Source organism: Mytilus edulis, chromosome 8, assembly GCF_963676685.1.
Source record: "Mytilus edulis chromosome 8, xbMytEdul2.2, whole genome shotgun sequence".
Taxonomy (NCBI): Eukaryota; Metazoa; Mollusca; class Bivalvia; order Mytilida; family Mytilidae; genus Mytilus; species Mytilus edulis.
Window position 1 is genome coordinate 10,315,096 of NC_092351.1, and position 16,529 is coordinate 10,331,624.

General features: G+C 34.3%; 2 protein-coding genes across 4 annotated transcripts in view; one reads left to right on the forward strand and one right to left on the reverse strand.

Annotated features, from left to right (window-relative positions):
• Positions 1–6,106, reverse strand: part of LOC139484770 (glutarate-semialdehyde dehydrogenase-like) — a 70,492-nt gene extending 64,386 nt beyond the window's left edge. Inside the window, exon 1 of the mRNA XM_071268699.1 lies at positions 6,065–6,106. The gene's annotated coding sequence lies outside the window, so the exon portion shown is untranslated. The remainder of the gene's footprint in view (positions 1–6,064) is intronic.
• LOC139484769 (chloride anion exchanger-like) overlaps positions 1–16,529 on the forward strand; it is a 74,759-nt gene that overhangs the window by 46,327 nt on the left and 11,903 nt on the right. For 2 of the 3 annotated variants that reach the window (XM_071268694.1, XM_071268695.1), the window contains exons 2-4: positions 11,384–11,494; positions 15,626–15,798; positions 16,352–16,516. In XM_071268694.1, coding sequence (XP_071124795.1) covers positions 11,384–11,494; positions 15,626–15,798; positions 16,352–16,516 — 449 coding nt within the window. Of the gene's footprint in view, positions 1–9,984; positions 10,305–11,383; positions 11,495–15,625; positions 15,799–16,351; positions 16,517–16,529 lie in introns of those variants that run through there. The other variant, XM_071268696.1, reaches the window with a different exon arrangement.

Genomic DNA, 16,529 nt, shown 5'->3' on the forward strand with positions numbered 1-16,529 from the left:
TTAATTTTTGCACTACATTGATGGCCTTAATATGAATAACTTTGAGATGAAGAACAGCAATAAAAACAGTTCTCTTTTGCTTTTTGGGGTTAAATTAACAATCTTGACTGGCTGGTAAGTCCTCGCACTGTCAGCTTTGTGAGCATTTAAATATTTACATTGATGGTGTGATCTTCTTTTCCTGTCAAACTGGTGCTTGGGTCCATAAGATTGCAGTTTAATTCTTGCTCTTCATTGATGGCCTTACAATGAATGACTTTGAGATGAAGAACAGCAATAAAAACAGTTCTCTTTTGCTTTTTGTGATTTGTCCAGTGTATTGCAGATTAATTTTTGCTCTATCTGATGGCCTCAATATGAGTGATTTTGAGATGAAGAACAGCAATAAAAACATTCTCCTTTACTTTTGTGATTTGTCCTGTGTATTTTTTATGTATGGATTGTGTATTATCAACTGATATTATACCCATGGACAATAACCTTTCTTTTCAATTATATTGACTATTTCATCAAGAACAGTGATCTGTTTTTTTTGAAAAAAAAACAAAGTTTCAAGGATTAAGTTTTTATTTCTAAAAGAAATATCATATTATTTATGTCATGTATATACAGTTGTACAAAGAGTTACATGTATACATTTTTATATCAAATTATTTCTTTGACCCTGGTAAGGGAAACAACTCCACAAATGTATTTCCATTGTTAAAATTTTAAATTAAAAATAAAGTCAGAAATAGCCAGAGTGTCAGACTGATGGATGAACAGACAAAGTGAAATTCTACAGTCCCATATAACTTCACCTGTAGGGGACTAAATCTGTGTCAATATCACACTGAGTATACCACTCACTTTCCATATTCAGTGGACCAAAAAATTAGTGTAAAAATACTATCAATTTTGTACTTGAATTACATTTTTAAAAATCATAAACATATGAGTATACTTGTTTGGTTACAAACGGGTCGGACCATATGAATATTTGGACCATATAGGTACTTTCGATTATAAATGAAAAAAGTTTTACTACATCGAGGCATGATTCTAACAAAATGAATAAAATAAAAATTGCTATTATGAATTATGAAGTATTAATTAAGACAATTAAACATATTATGAAAATTGAAAATGAAAAAGTCATCAATGGAATTTAGGCATGTACGTTTAAGGTGATATTTACTTCCACACGGAACCATTGTTTTCCTGCATTTTTTTTCTTCTTTTTTGCAGCTGCATGAAAAGGTACATGATACAAATTGAAAGCTTCTCTCCTTTATATATTGTCTGAATCTGGGCGTTTCTGTTTTATTTCCTTTGTTATTGTTGAATAAAAATGACTTTATCCTGCTGACTTTACATCTGTGAGCAAAACAGTTGATTTTAGCTAAGAATTTGGTGAAATTTTATTCCCAAGTCGCCATAGTGTACGACAAATTGATAATGACCATGTTTAATTGTGGTCAATATAATTTGTTTGTGAGTAAAATTCACTTGGTCATTCGTCTTCACTTTATTTAATTAATTAATTAATCGTGTAACAATTACGACCATTTTACTCAAAAACTAAAAGAAATCATTATCAAAATCTCATTTTTTTTAAATCGAAGGGTCATACCTAAAAAAAATATTATTATAGATTTCTATATTCATCGTTTTGGTAAACCGGACCATACGCGTACGGCCATGACCATACCCGTATGGTCGGACCATATGAGCATATGCATATGGTCATGATACTCATATGGTCCGGAACATATATACACATGTACATGTATCTTAGTCATTTGAATATTCCCAACAAATTTGAATGAAGCTTTGATTTCAAGTTGAACGTTGAAGATAAATTAAGCTATCATCACATTCATTTTTAATTATTATATATATATATATATAAATACAATTACACAAATGTACGTAGTTGTATTAATCTTTGTACTGATTAAGGTATTCAGGCCTGTGCATTCATAAAAATTTAAAGTGCGATAATATGTACAGTTCAGTGTTCATATACATGTAGCTTAAAGTACTGAACATTTATAACACATTCAAATAAAAATCAATATCTTCTCTGAAATCATCTTCATGAACATCTGAAAAGTTTGTAGATTATCAGTAAAAAGTTAAAGTGATACATGCATGTATCGTGTCTTAAGAAAGTTAAGTATGACATGTACACTATTAGAAATATTCATGTTTATATTTGGAAAACATTCAATACATGTAATTTAACCAATAAACACATTTCAACATGTAAATGTAAAGTTAAAAGCACCACTTATTATGATTTAAGCATTCAAAAGAGTGGACACAGTTGAGTGTGGGTAGTATTTATGGATTATGAGTATTGCATAAAGCTGTGAGTCAACTCACAAAGGATACCCCCATGGCAGTATGGCATATTTACTAATCTGTATTCAAGCTTGACACAGCTCTGAATTTGGATTGTGATTAAATATTTAACACAGTACAGGTTTCTGACACAGAATGAATGTTCAACTACTATTGATGAGTTTAAAGAAAAGGAATACACATACATTTACATACTGCTATATTAAACTGAAAGAACATATAAAATAAATAATGATTAGAGATATCTTATTGTATCTCCTTTGCATATTCTATGTAAGTGTGTGGAAACAAAAAAAAAATAACTACATCTAAATATAATCTATATAAAGTAAGTAAATTATCCCCCTTTACATATTTAAGACCAAGAATATCTTCCTTTATGAACATTATCTTTTTATTTACTGGAACTGTGTTAAGTTTCATAAATATTGCTACAGCCATCTAGGAGGAGTTGTACTTACAAGACCTAGTGCCACATATTGTGGTTTTTAAACTAAGTAATTTCAATTATCTCCCTTGAAAAAATCTGACCAGAAATATCCTCCTTTATGCACCAGTGGCGGATCCAGAACTTTTCATAAGGGGGGCCCGCTGAGTGACCTAAGGGGGGCCCGCTGAGTGACCTAAGGGGGGCCCGCTCCAGTCATGCTTCAGTGATTCCCTATATAATCAACCAAATTTTTCCCACGAAAGGGGGGGCCCGGCCTCCCAGCCCCCCCCCTGGATCCGCCTATGTGCACATCTACAGGTTGTGTACAACAACTGTGTAAAGTTTCATCAATATTGATAAACATTTAGGAGTAATTACACTTACAAGACTTGTTGCCATTTATTGCTATATTAAACTAAGTAAATTCAGTTATCTCCCTTGAAATAATTCCAACCAGAAATATTTTCCTTCTTGCACATCTTCAGGTTGTGTACTACAATTGTGTAAAGTTTCATCAATATTGGTTCATCCATTAAGGAATAGTAGTGCTTACAAGATCGAAATATGGACAAACAGACAGGGTGAGGTCTAATTATTCATATAAATAAAAAACAAAAAAAAATATCCACAGTAAACATCTTCATCAGTCAAGGTGCTACACATTACGACATTTAAATGTATGCACCACTAATGTGTCAAGTGTCTAAATTTAATCTTAGCATCAGGTTCTAATAAGATCTGTGAGTGGTGAGGAGCTATCCTTAGAGTGTGCTGAGTTTTCAAAAATAAGTGGGTCTAAAATGTTCCAATCTCTGATGGTGTTTGGTATGAAGATGTACTTGTAGTATCTGTTCTTGCATACATGATATATATGTAAAATTTGTCTCTACATGTTTTATGGTTGTTCCTGGTGTTTGATACAATGTGTGTCATTGGGATGTTTGCTTTACCATTTAGTGTAGCAATATATTTTTGTTTTCTCTTCTTCTATCTTTTACTGATTTCTAGTTTAGATCTTTTAGTATCTGTGTCATCAAGCCTTCTTCTGCAGTAAGTAACTAAGTTATTGTTATAGTTTATATTATTGTTGTCTTTATCACATCAAAACTTTGATATTAAGAATTACAATGATTTTTCTTTAAACTTTCCACCAGTAACATCCATAGTTTTTTTTTAAAATTCTCCATTTCCATGTACATAACTAGAATAACAGTTACATGTACTGAGTTAGATGTAACATCTATGGTTACATTACACTTAAATCATACATCTGTCTACATTTCAAATATGTGCATCACGATCCTCCACTAAATAGCAACATTTTAAACTATTTATTTCTAAAGATGATCTCCATGACCAGTCACTGAGTCTGTAACAGAACTAAACTTATTTGGTACTTCTAGAGTGATGACTATTACTTTTAATTTTATTGAATATATTTCTCCATCTGACTAGGGACGTTTATATAAGTCCTGATCTCACATCTATAAAATTGTGTCCATACTGTGAAATTATGTACAAATTGCCTTCAAAGTTTCCAACTATTCAATTCATTGAATGTGGTTTTAAAATTGGTCAACCTGTGTCTATAAAACGCATAAATGATATAGATGATTTACGTTATCCGTAATACCCAAAAACCGACAACGGACGAAAATTACGTGTATGGCATTGCACGAATAATAAGCAGATTTAACCCTTAGTTATCTAAGATATATAAATTTTATCAATATTTTTATATTAATATTGTTAAACGAATAAGAGTTTTATCATGGAGCCATCCTTATACATGTTCAACACTGGAATTGATCAATATTGCGAACACGAATCTATCATAACGTCACTGAACGGACTCCCGTTTTAGACAGCACACTAAGAAGTCTGAGATTATGAAAGATGACTATCAATAAACATCTAAGAAAGTAAAGACACTAAACTCATTTGAACTTCACTTCAGGCTGCATCATTTTAAAATCTTATTAATGATTTTATTAGGCCTTGATTATCATACTGTACAGCATATTTAACAAAAATCTGAGAAAAAGTATTTGAATATTGTCAATTAGGAGACGTTTTGATAAATCTTTACAATGAGTCAATGCGTTCTATGTAATGGGTAAATTAGAAAATAATAAAGGCACAATGCTGACTGTGCTTTTCTTTTCGAAATTGATAGAATAAATGAATATGCAGAGTGATTATGTAAATGATATTTATCAGAAGTGTAAGGTCTTTAAGTTACCATCATTTTTACTGCAGATCTGAAACTGTAACAAATGTCGAAAATTAAATATTCGTGCTTTTTATACTTCCATGGAATGGTTTTTAAATTGCAAGGAAGGCTTTCATTGGATGGCTTCTGATGCTGAATATTCTAAAACAAATCCGGATGATAAGCGGAATCAAAGTATATGTTGTTAGTGCTATCAGTGGTAACATCTGTACTGTACAGTATGAAAGTCGGCCGTTGTTAGTGGTACTACCACACTAACATCACTAATAGATTCCTGATAGTAGTAGCTAACATAACAGGATCGGGTGGGATATACTCATTTAGGGACCCTCCGAAAGTACTTCCGACTAAACACAGTAGACTATCCCTTGATCACACAGTAACTCCGGTCTGTATATAATAACATATGAAAATAATATATACTACTGCATAAGCCATTATGATGACGCTACATGTAACATATGCGACAGTCGTGCATAAGCAGACATACGATGTTCTTCGCCGATAAGAGCTTGTACATGTATGCAAGCATGTAATTCAGGAGCAAGCATGTAATTCAGGAGCAAGCATGTAATTCAGCCTGCAATTCAGGAGCCTGTAATTCAGGAGTGGTTGTCGTTTGTTTATGTGTTACATATCTTTTTTTCGTTCATTTTTTTATATAAATAAGGCGGTTAGTTTTCTCGTTTGAATTCTTTTACATTGTCATTTCGGGGCCTTTTATAGCTGACTTACGGTATGAGCTAGATTTGCTCATTGTTGAGGGCCGTACGGTGACCTTTAGTTGTGTCTGGGACATTTTGGTCTCTTGTGGAGAGTTGTATTATTGGAAATCATACCACATCTTCTTGTTTTTATAATATAAGGCATTGTGTATAATGTGGAATGGTATTGATAGCTTGAATCATGATTTTGTTTTGCATTGTTTATTCCAATCAAGTCACTAATTGATTATATTTGAATCATTGTTCATTTGTTTATCTTTTTTGTACTGATTTGAAACACAATACATGTATGTTTTGTGTATGGTAAGGACAGAAAAATGCAAAACTCACCAGCTAGGGTAAGGGAAACACTTCATATACACGTATACATGTCCGGACGGATTTTCTGAAAGCAGAAAGGACTACTGTTGCATCAAGACCTGTACGTTCGAGTGTCAATTAATGATACAACTATTCAACATCTGTAGTTTAAAGTAGCTTCAAAGTCACAAGTTATAGTTTATTCGAATCCTTAAAGTTAATCTTAAATATTGACAAAAGGAGGTTTGGAACCAAAGGCTCTATTAGTACTGTACGTAAAGTCGAAAACTTTGAAGTGCAGTCGCATTTAAATTTGTATTAACTTTTGTATTAAAAAGCTGATGTTCCAATACAGGTACTGTGTTGTAAAGTATGCTAAATATAAATACTCACGTACAATGTAGATATTTCACTGCACAAGATAATGTCATAAATAAGGACGTTCACATATGACCTCTTTAAAACCTTGTATATAAATTTAACTATTGCGGGGTAGATACATTTGTAACATCTTGATCAATTGTATATATATATTATCTGAATGCGCGAAAATGTATCGCATTGCAAAATGTACCTAAGTACATGTAGTTACGTGTTTTTTACATGTTTTTTTACATACTGACTTAAACATGTTTATGTTCATCTACTCTAGGTCACAGTTAATAGGCTATTTTGACTATTTATAGATACAAATAGATTTATGTAGATAAAAATCAATAAAAGTATTCTTTTTTTTTACACAAGGGAAGTTAGACTGTAATTTTTCTAAACTGTACTCACTTCCGCTGTCTCTATTGAATGCGTGTGAAGAATGCCTCACTACAGATAGTCGCTCTACGAAGTATAAAATAGTTGCCATGGTGATGGATATGGCTAACCATAGATTATTCAGACCCATTTTTTGAACATTCGAAGTAACTGCAAAAACGTTCATTCTTCGATTTGAAGTTCACAAACAAGGGTATTGATGCTATAAAATTAATATAAGCAATATTCTTCACCATAAAAGAGTAAAAAGCAACATTCCTTCTTTCTTTAAGGAGCAATCTTCTCCTATAGTATCGTATGCCTACACCAACCCTGTTGCATCTTTAATCACTAAAAAGTTTTGCCGAATCTAAATAGTGATGACCTCAAAGGTAAACCACCTGATTGTGCCTGTTCACATTCCCCTTTCGTGTATAATCCTGCTGGCCATGTAATTCCTGGAGACCTAAACATAGTAAATAACTACAAGTTGAGACAACTTTTGTCCAAGGGTCCGAAATTCAGAGAGCCACAGCCAATCAATTGGAAGCAGAACTTCAAACTACTAATGGATTCTGTTGAGGGTTATGCAAAAGACTTGACAAAAAGAGAAAAGGTTGAGGTTGACACTCTTTCGGATTAGGTAAAATCAGTGAGGTCATTGATTCAGATAAGAGTAAGTAAGCTTAAAGGGTCAATGAGCACCAAAACTCCTTCCATCTTTAAAGACCTTCAGTTCATAGAGGAGTTGTCCTTGCAAGAAACACTACATTGACTGCCTGATTAAGGAACTGGGGATAAATAACACACTTGGAAATCCTACATATACACTAAGTACGCTTACGATGCAGGAGATCCTGGAAAACCACAAATCGGTTCTAATCTCCTTTGGTGTTAATCCATAGGATGAAGACCAGGATCTTCTATCCTTATATTGGATTCCTAAGCTTCACAAGAATCCTTATAAGGAAAGGTATATTGCAGATTCTTCCAAATGTTCCACTAAACCCCTTTCTAAAGTTCTTACTGCCATACTCACTGCAGTCAAAGAAGGACTTCAGAAATATTCCAAAACAGCATATTCAAGAAATGGTGTTTAATCAGATGTGGATGCTAAAATATTCAAAAGAGTTATTGGTGAATTTACAATCTCAATCATTACAACATTGTACCAACATTAAAACCTTTGATTTTTCAACTCTTTATACCACTATTCCACATACAAAACTTAAAGTTCGACTGAAAGAACTCGTCAGCTTATGTTTCTTTAACAAAAAGGGCACAAGACGTTTTAAATATCTAGTTTTAGGCTGGAATTCAGCTTACTTTGTGAAAAATAATACAGAGTCAAGGAAAAAATACACCGAAGAGGATATCACTGTCATGCCGGACTTTTTAATTGACAACATATTTGTTGAATTTGGAGGTTTGGTCTTCCAACAGACTATTGGAATCCAAATGGGTACCAATTGCGTTCCTCTACTTGCAGATTTGTTTTTATATTCCTATGAAGCAGAATTTATCCAAAGGCTTGTACAGAAAGGAGAAAAGAAATTAGCCCAGTCTTTTAATTTCACCTTTCGGTATATTGATGATGTACTGTCTCTTAATAATAATAGATTCAGTGATCACTTACATTTAATATATCCCAGTGAAGTTGAAATTAAAGATACTACCGACACAGATAAATCTGCTTTATATTTAGACCTTTTTCTTGAAATGACTTCTGATGGTAGGTTGAATACCAAAATTTATGACAAACACGATGATTTTAATTTTCCTATAGTCAACTTTCCATTTCTGTGTAGCAACATCCCAGCGGCACCGGATTATGAAGTATATGTGTCTTAATTAATACGTTACTCTAGAGCTAGCTCAAAGTACGTTGATTTTGTTGAACGAGGAATACTGCTTTCTCAAAAGTTGCTAAGACAGGGCTATAAATCAATCAAATTAACGTCATCACTCAAGAAATTTTACGGTCGCCATCATGAGCTGATTGGCCATTATGACAAAAGTGTGTCAGAAATCATATCTGATATTCTTCCTCAGTTATAATAACCTTCCATCATTACCGAACTGAACAAAGAAATAACACGACGGGTGCCGTATACAGTGCAGGAAATGCTTTCCCTGAGCACCTGATTTCACTCCCGGTTTTTAGTGGAGTTCGTGTTGTTTCTTATTTATTATTTATAACTGTTGATATAAATGTCCTTTGGTTTTATGAGTCTTTGTTTACTCCTTGGTTTTGATTGTTATTGTCTTAAAAGAAACTCATATCTTAAGAAATAACTAACCTGTCATCCGATAGAAATCCGTTCAAGATTATCTAACTATTCAACTATTCCTATAATGCAATTAAAGGAATAAAAAGATGATCTCTTTTATCTTTTGATTCTAATTTTGTTTAAACTCGGTAATCAATTAATCAAAAGAACAGTCTTAGATCATGTGTAAGAATGCATCAGGATTATTAAAACCAGCCCTACTATCCACTTGCGTTTGTAAACGCAAGTGGATTGTGGGGATGGTTTTAATCAGACTGTGTTAAACCAAATATAAGTTTCAAACATAATATGCGGAATGGGTCTTGCAAACAAAAACCACGTAAAATTCGTATATGAAAAAATCCGCCTTTGGGTCCGTGCTCCTGGCAATAAGCCAAATTGTTTAAATTTTCATTTGTATTGATCATAACATAGTAAAATTGATGGGTTCAGCTGACATTACTTTAAAACTCAACTTCCCCATTTAATATGATTCTGGGTAATTCTTAAAAGGCATAAAAAGGTTGGATTTTCCCTTGGTTTCATAATGAATTTACAGAAGTATGTAAAGAGGCTGTTACTAAAAATACAAATGTAGATACAATTCTGAGAAAAATTAAGTGGGTAAAATTCTTTTACTTTATGTCAAGAATTGAGATTATGTATAAAGATTTGTCAAGTTTGGATTGTTGATTTGGACGATCTTCTGAATATTGCATGGTTTTCTGGTGGATTGGCTCTAAATGAATGTTCTGATCATACCAATTTGAAAGTATAAACAAAGTCAACAGCTGCCATATATATCTCTGACAAAAAACAACACAGAAAGAATAATTTTTACAAACATTTAAATTGTATTTCTAGCAGTTTATATTGATCTAGAACCTTTGTGTGTTAAGGTGTGTATGGATTATATTGTATAAAACACGTGGAAATATAAAACTACATACTATACACTGCAATTATGGCAGAGCCTGAAACAAAAATCCTGGAATTAACAACTTATGAAGACATCGGTTTACACAGAGTTGTTGATTTTAATGCTAAATATTATAAACAGACAAATGACGAAAAGATATGCGACAGAATTAAAAAAACATGCCAAAAAAAACCTTATCATTGAATTACATGAAGTCCTGTTTGTTTTCTAATGTGCCTATAATACAGAACCTGAAAAAAATATAACTTAAGGAAATGCTTAGTGAGTGATATTCTCTCTGGAATTACAGTCGGTATCATGCAGATACCCCAAGGTACGTCAGTTAACTACATTGCACAAATGTCTGTCTAAAGAGCAATCTAATTAATATACAGATCATGTTGGAAACTTCTTCTTCTTTAATTCTCATTTCTCGTATTTGATTGTTCAGCGAAATTTGAAGATTTCTAGTTCCACATTTAGACTAGATGCATATGCAATGCATATGATTCAAAGAACAACGTTGCAACTAATAAAAGTAACTTGAAATCTATAAAATAATCTAATAAATAAATTTCTCAAGACTTCAGGGGTATGTGAATATGATAGGAATAACAACAATACCATATATACAGAAACCCTGAGATAAATGGAATGGCATGGTTACATAAATTATGCAGTTGTATAATGTACTTGTTTTATTGAATTTGCAGTGATCAGGAAAAAAAGAAAGATCACAATATTAAATAGTTTTTGGCTTTTATATACACATTACAGGTCAAAAGCCTTTGTTCTTTCATCTAAGAAAAATAACATTGAAACAGATAGTGGAATTCATTACCAATTTCACATTAAATACACACAGATTCGATCGACAATTGGTGAAAGAAAACCATTACAGGTCAAAGCATGGCCTTCAACACGGAACCTTGGCTCATAACGAACAGTAAACTATAAAGGCCCCAAAAATGACTAGTATTAAACCATTCAAACAGGAAAACCAACGGTCTAATATATTATATGAAAAACGATAATCGATAAACACTTGTAAACCACATCAACAAACAACCACTGAACAACAGGTTTCTAAATATGCATTGTTTAAAGTGTCGCGAAATTTGTGAGACAAAGTTCGTGTGTTCATTGGTCCTCTTTATGTAACGATGGTAACTGATGATACACGTCGGATACAGTCAGTAAAGATCCAATTTAAACAATACAGAAAAAAGAAGTTTGCTCATTTTGTGGATTATGTATACATGTAATATCCTCTAACATTTTAACCTTTATTTTGAATAAGCAATATGTTATATGCCTCGCCGCCTGGTTAATGTACAATGTGGCTTTGGATTGTTGAAAGCACTGCCATCTATAGCAATATATTGGATGTACATCTAACTTTTCTTATTTCAGGTATGGCATTTGGTTTATTGACAACACTGCCACCAATATGTGGAATGTATACTGCCTTCTTTGGTCCTTTGACATACTTTTTCCTCGGATCATCAAGGCATCTCTCTGTAGGTAAGGATAACCAATTGGACGTTTTCGCTTTCTTCAAGCGCCTTACAGTCTGGCAAAAAAAGTCAAACTTGAGCAACAATATTTTTTTCCGAAACTAACCTTCGAAGATTCCCTGTCTAAAAAGTTACTTGAGATTGCATGTTGCAGTAGCTGCAGTTAATTGATATAAAAAGAAGATGTGATATGGTTGCCAATGAGACAACTGTCCACAAGTGACCAAAATTGAGATTACATGTAGCAGTAGCCGCAGTTAATTGAGATTACATGTAGCAGTAGCCGCAGTTAATTGAGATTACATGTAGCAGTAGCCGCAGTTAATTGAGATTACATGTAGCAGTAGCCGCAGTTAATTGAGATTACATGTAGCAGTAGCCGCAGTTAATTGAGATTACATGTAGCAGTAGCCGCAGTTAATTGAGATTACATGTAGCAGTAGCCGCAGTTAATTGAGATTACATGTAGCAGTAGCCGCAGTTAATTGAGATTGCATGTAGCAGTAGCCGCAGTTAATTGAGATTGCATGTAGCAGTAGCCGCAGTTAATTGAGATTGCATGTTGCAGTAGCCGCAGTTAATTGAGATTACATGTAGCAGTAGCCGCAGTTAATTGAGATTGCATGTTGCAGTAGCCGCAGTTAATTGAGATTGCATGCTGCAGTAACCGCAGTTAATTGAGATTACATGTAGCAGTAGCCGCAGTTAATTGAGATTACATGTAGCAGTAGCCGCAGTTAATTGAGATTACATGTAGCAGTAGCCGCAGTTAATTGAGATTGCATGCTGCAGTAGCCGCAGTTAATTGAGATTACATGTAGCAGTAGCCGCAGTTAATTGAGATTGCATGTTGCAGTAGCCGCAGTTAATTGAGATTGCATGTTGCAGTAGCCGCAGTTAATTGAGATTGCATGTTGCAGTAGCCGTAGTTAATTGAGATTGCATGCATGCTGCAGTAGCCGCAGTTAATTGAGATTGCATGCTGCAGTAGCCGCAGTTAATTGAGATTGCATGCTGCAGTAACCGCAGTTAATTGAGATTACATGTAGCAGTAGCCGCAGTTAATTGAGATTGCATGCTGCAGTAACCGCAGTTAATTGAGATTACATGTAGCAGTAGCCGCAGTTAATTGAGATTGCATGCTGCAGTAACCGTAGTTAATTGAGATTGCATGCTGCAGTAACCGCAGTTAATTGAGATTACATGTAGCAGTAGCCGCAGTTAATTGAGATTGCATGTTGCAGTAGCCGCAGTTAATTGAGATTGCATGTTGCAGTAGCCGCAGTTAATTGAGATTGCATGTTGCAGTAACCGCAGTTAATTGAGATTACATGTAGCAGTAGCCGCAGTTAATTGAGATTGCATGCTGCAGTAACCGCAGTTAATTGAGATTACATGTAGCAGTAGCCGCAGTTAATTGAGATTGCATGCTGCAGTAGCCGTAGTTAATTGAGATTGCATGTTGCAGTAGCTACAGTCAGAGTTATACTCATATACAGTGAAACATGTTCAAGAGACCTGTAGTAAACAATCACCTCTATTTTGAGACCATGCACCATTTATAGATTTCATTTATATTGAACCTGTATTAAAAGATCACCTGTGTTACGAGACCACTAGTTTGCTCTTCCTTATATATGTGTTCTCTTTATCAGTTCAGTTTCTTGTATATTCCTCCATTAATTGTGGAGCACTACCTATAGGGTATAATTTTAGCAACTATATACACCTTAAAACAGGTTTCACTGTATATGTAATTTATACTGTGGTAATGTGCAGTAGCTGGAGTAGTTATTTTGTTTTTGTTTTTGGGCGCATTAAAATTTAATTCAATATTTATGTTTGCAATACATTATGTTATTCTGTGCAGGATCTGGATTCAGTTTGATGCTGTTTTGTAATGACAATTGTGTAAAGAGTATGTGCAGAAGTAAAGGGTCATGGCCTCAGTGATTGATGTTGATATTTTTTATTTATTAGGTGCAGTAGCCGTAGTCAGTCTGATGGTGGCCTCAGTGATTTATGTTGATATTTTTAACCGGATTTTTGTGACAAAAATGTCGGTTATTGATTTGGGGATGTACGGCGGGCGGGCGGGCGGGAATCAAATGTTGTCCGTGCATTAACTCATGAACCGTTCAACCAAAGCTTTTAAAATTTTAATATGTTGTTACTGACAACTAAATGAAGGTCAAGTTCAATAATGGCGATTTTGACTTTTACCGTTCAGGAGTTATGGTTCTTGAAAGATTGAAAAATGGAGTTTCCAGTCGTGTCCCTGCATTTACGCATGAACTGTTCTACATAAACTTTCCAAATTTTAATATGTTGTTACTGATGACAAAATGGAGATCAAGTCCAATAATGGCGATTGTGACTTTTACCGTTCAGGAGTTATGGTTCTTGAAAGATTGAAAAATGGAGTTTCCAGTCGTGTCCGTGCATTTACGCATGAACTGTTCTACCTAAGCTTCCCAAATTTTAATATGTTGTTACTGATGACAAAATGGAGGTCAAGTTAAATAATGACGATTTTGACTTTTACCGTTCAGGAGTTATGGTTCTTGAAAGATTGAAAAATGGTGTTTCCAGTCGTGTTCGTGCATTTACGCATGAACTGTTTTACCAAAGCTTCCCAAATTTTAATATGTTGTTACTGATGACAAAATAGAGGTCAAGTTCAATAATGACGATTTTGACTTTTTCCGTTCAGGAGTTATGGTTCTTGAAAGATTGAAAAATGGTGTTTCCAGTCGTGTCCGTGCATTTTCTCATGAACCTTTCAACCAAAGCTTTTGAAATTTTTATATGTTGTTACTGATGGCAAATTAGAGGTCAAGTTCAATAATGACGATTTTGACTTTTACCGTTCAGGAGTTATGGTTCTTGAAAGATTGTGAAATGGCGTTTCCATTCACGTTGTTGCATTTACTCATGAACCATTCAATCTAAGCTTTTCAAATTTGAAGATGTTGATACTGATGACAAAATGGAGGTCAAATTTGATATTGACGATTTTCACTTTCACAATTCATCAGTAATGGTTCTTGTGAAATTGCCAGGACACAAATAAATATTAATAAATCCGGTTTGCTGTCGTTGTGACAGCCTCTTGTTTTTTTATTAGGGACAGTAGCCGTAGTCAGTCTGATGGTGGCCTCGATGATTGATGTTGATATTTTTTTAGGGGCAGAAACCGTAGTCAGTCTGATGATGGCCTCAGTGATTGGTGTTGATGTTTTTTTTTATTAGGGGTAGTAGCCGTAGTCAGTCTGATGATGGCCTCAGTGATTGATGTTGATATTTTTTTATTGGGGGCAGTAGCCGAAGTCAGTCTGATGATGGCCTCAGTGATTTCTGTTGATATTTTTCTATTAGGGGAAGTAGCCGTAGTCAGTCTGATGATGGGCTCAGTGATTGATGTTGATATTTCTTTTATTAGGGACAGTAGCCGTAGTCAGTCTGATGGTGGCCTCAATGATTGGTGTTGATATTTTTTTTATTAGGGGTAGTAGCCGTAGTCAGTCTGATGATGGCCTCAGTGATTGATGTTGATATTTTTTTTTATTGGGGGCAGTAGCCGTAGTCAGTCTGATGATGGCCTCAGTGATTTCTGTTGATATTTTTCTATTAGGGGTAGTAGCCGTAGTCAGTCTGATGATGGCCTCAGTGATTGATGTTGATATTTTTTTTATTAGGGTCAGTAGCCGAAGTCAGTCTGATGATGGCCTCAGTGATTTCTGTTGATATTTTTCTATTAGGGGAAGTAGCCGTAGTCAGTCTGATGATGGGCTCAGTGATTGATGTTGATATTTCTTTTATTAGGGACAGTAGCCGTAGTCAGTCTGATGGTGGCCTCAATGATTAGTGTTGATATTTTTTTTATTAGGGGTAGTAGCCGTAGTCAGTCTGATGATGGCCTCAGTGATTGATGTTGATATTTTTTTTTATTGGGGGCAGTAGCCGTAGTCAGTCTGATGATGGCCTCAGTGATTTCTGTTGATATTTTTCTATTAGGGGTAGTAGCCGTAGTCAGTCTGATGATGATTGATGTTGATATTTTTTTTATTAGGGTCAGTAGCCGTAGTCAGTCTGATGATGGCCTCAGTGATTGATGTTGATATTTTTTTTTTATCAGGGGCAGTAGCCGTAGTCAGTCTGATGATGGCCTCAGTGATTGATGTAGCAATGCAAGAAAACAATCTGTATGCCGTCACAGAAAGCTCAACAAATATTTCAACAGATGATATTATTAATAAACGAAAAATAGAGATAGCTACGTCAGTATCATTCGTGTCTGGGCTATTCATGGTAACACTATAGTAAATGTGTATTATCTTTTCTTAACGCTATTCACTTTAAAGACAGGCGAAATATACCAAAAGGATATCCAACTCATAAGTCGAAAACAAATTGACAATGGCATGGCAAAACTATTAAAAAAAACACGCCGAAAAGACAAGCAACATTACACACAACATAACCAACACCTTTCATTGTTTATGTGTTTTCATATTTTCCTTAATTGTGAATTATGAACTATTTCGTTAGTTTTCTAAATTAAGTTATTTCGTATATATTTCATGTCGGGGTCTTTTTGCTATACGGCACCCCCCCCCCCCTTTATTGTTGAAAACTACGCGATTCCCTACAATAGCTTACATCTACTTCATTTGAACTTTGATGGATAGTTGTCCCATTGGCAAGGATACCACATCTCTTTATTTTCATATTTGAGGATTATAAGTCATGGCACTGATTATCCATCTAGTAAATACAAGAGTGTGAAAAATTATTCCGCTACATGAATAAAAATTAAACGATCTAAATATATACAAGTTTGTAAATATTTGTTTTGTTTCAGATTCTATTGGGTAAATTAAAGTTCGGTTTGATTTCGACTTACATGTCAGAGCAGTTAGTAAGTGGATTTACGGCAGCAGTGGCAATCCACATCACAACCAGTCAGGCGAAACATATCTTTGGCATCTCAGTGCCACAGCATAATGGCATATTCAAGGTCATTAAGGTAGGGTTCCAAA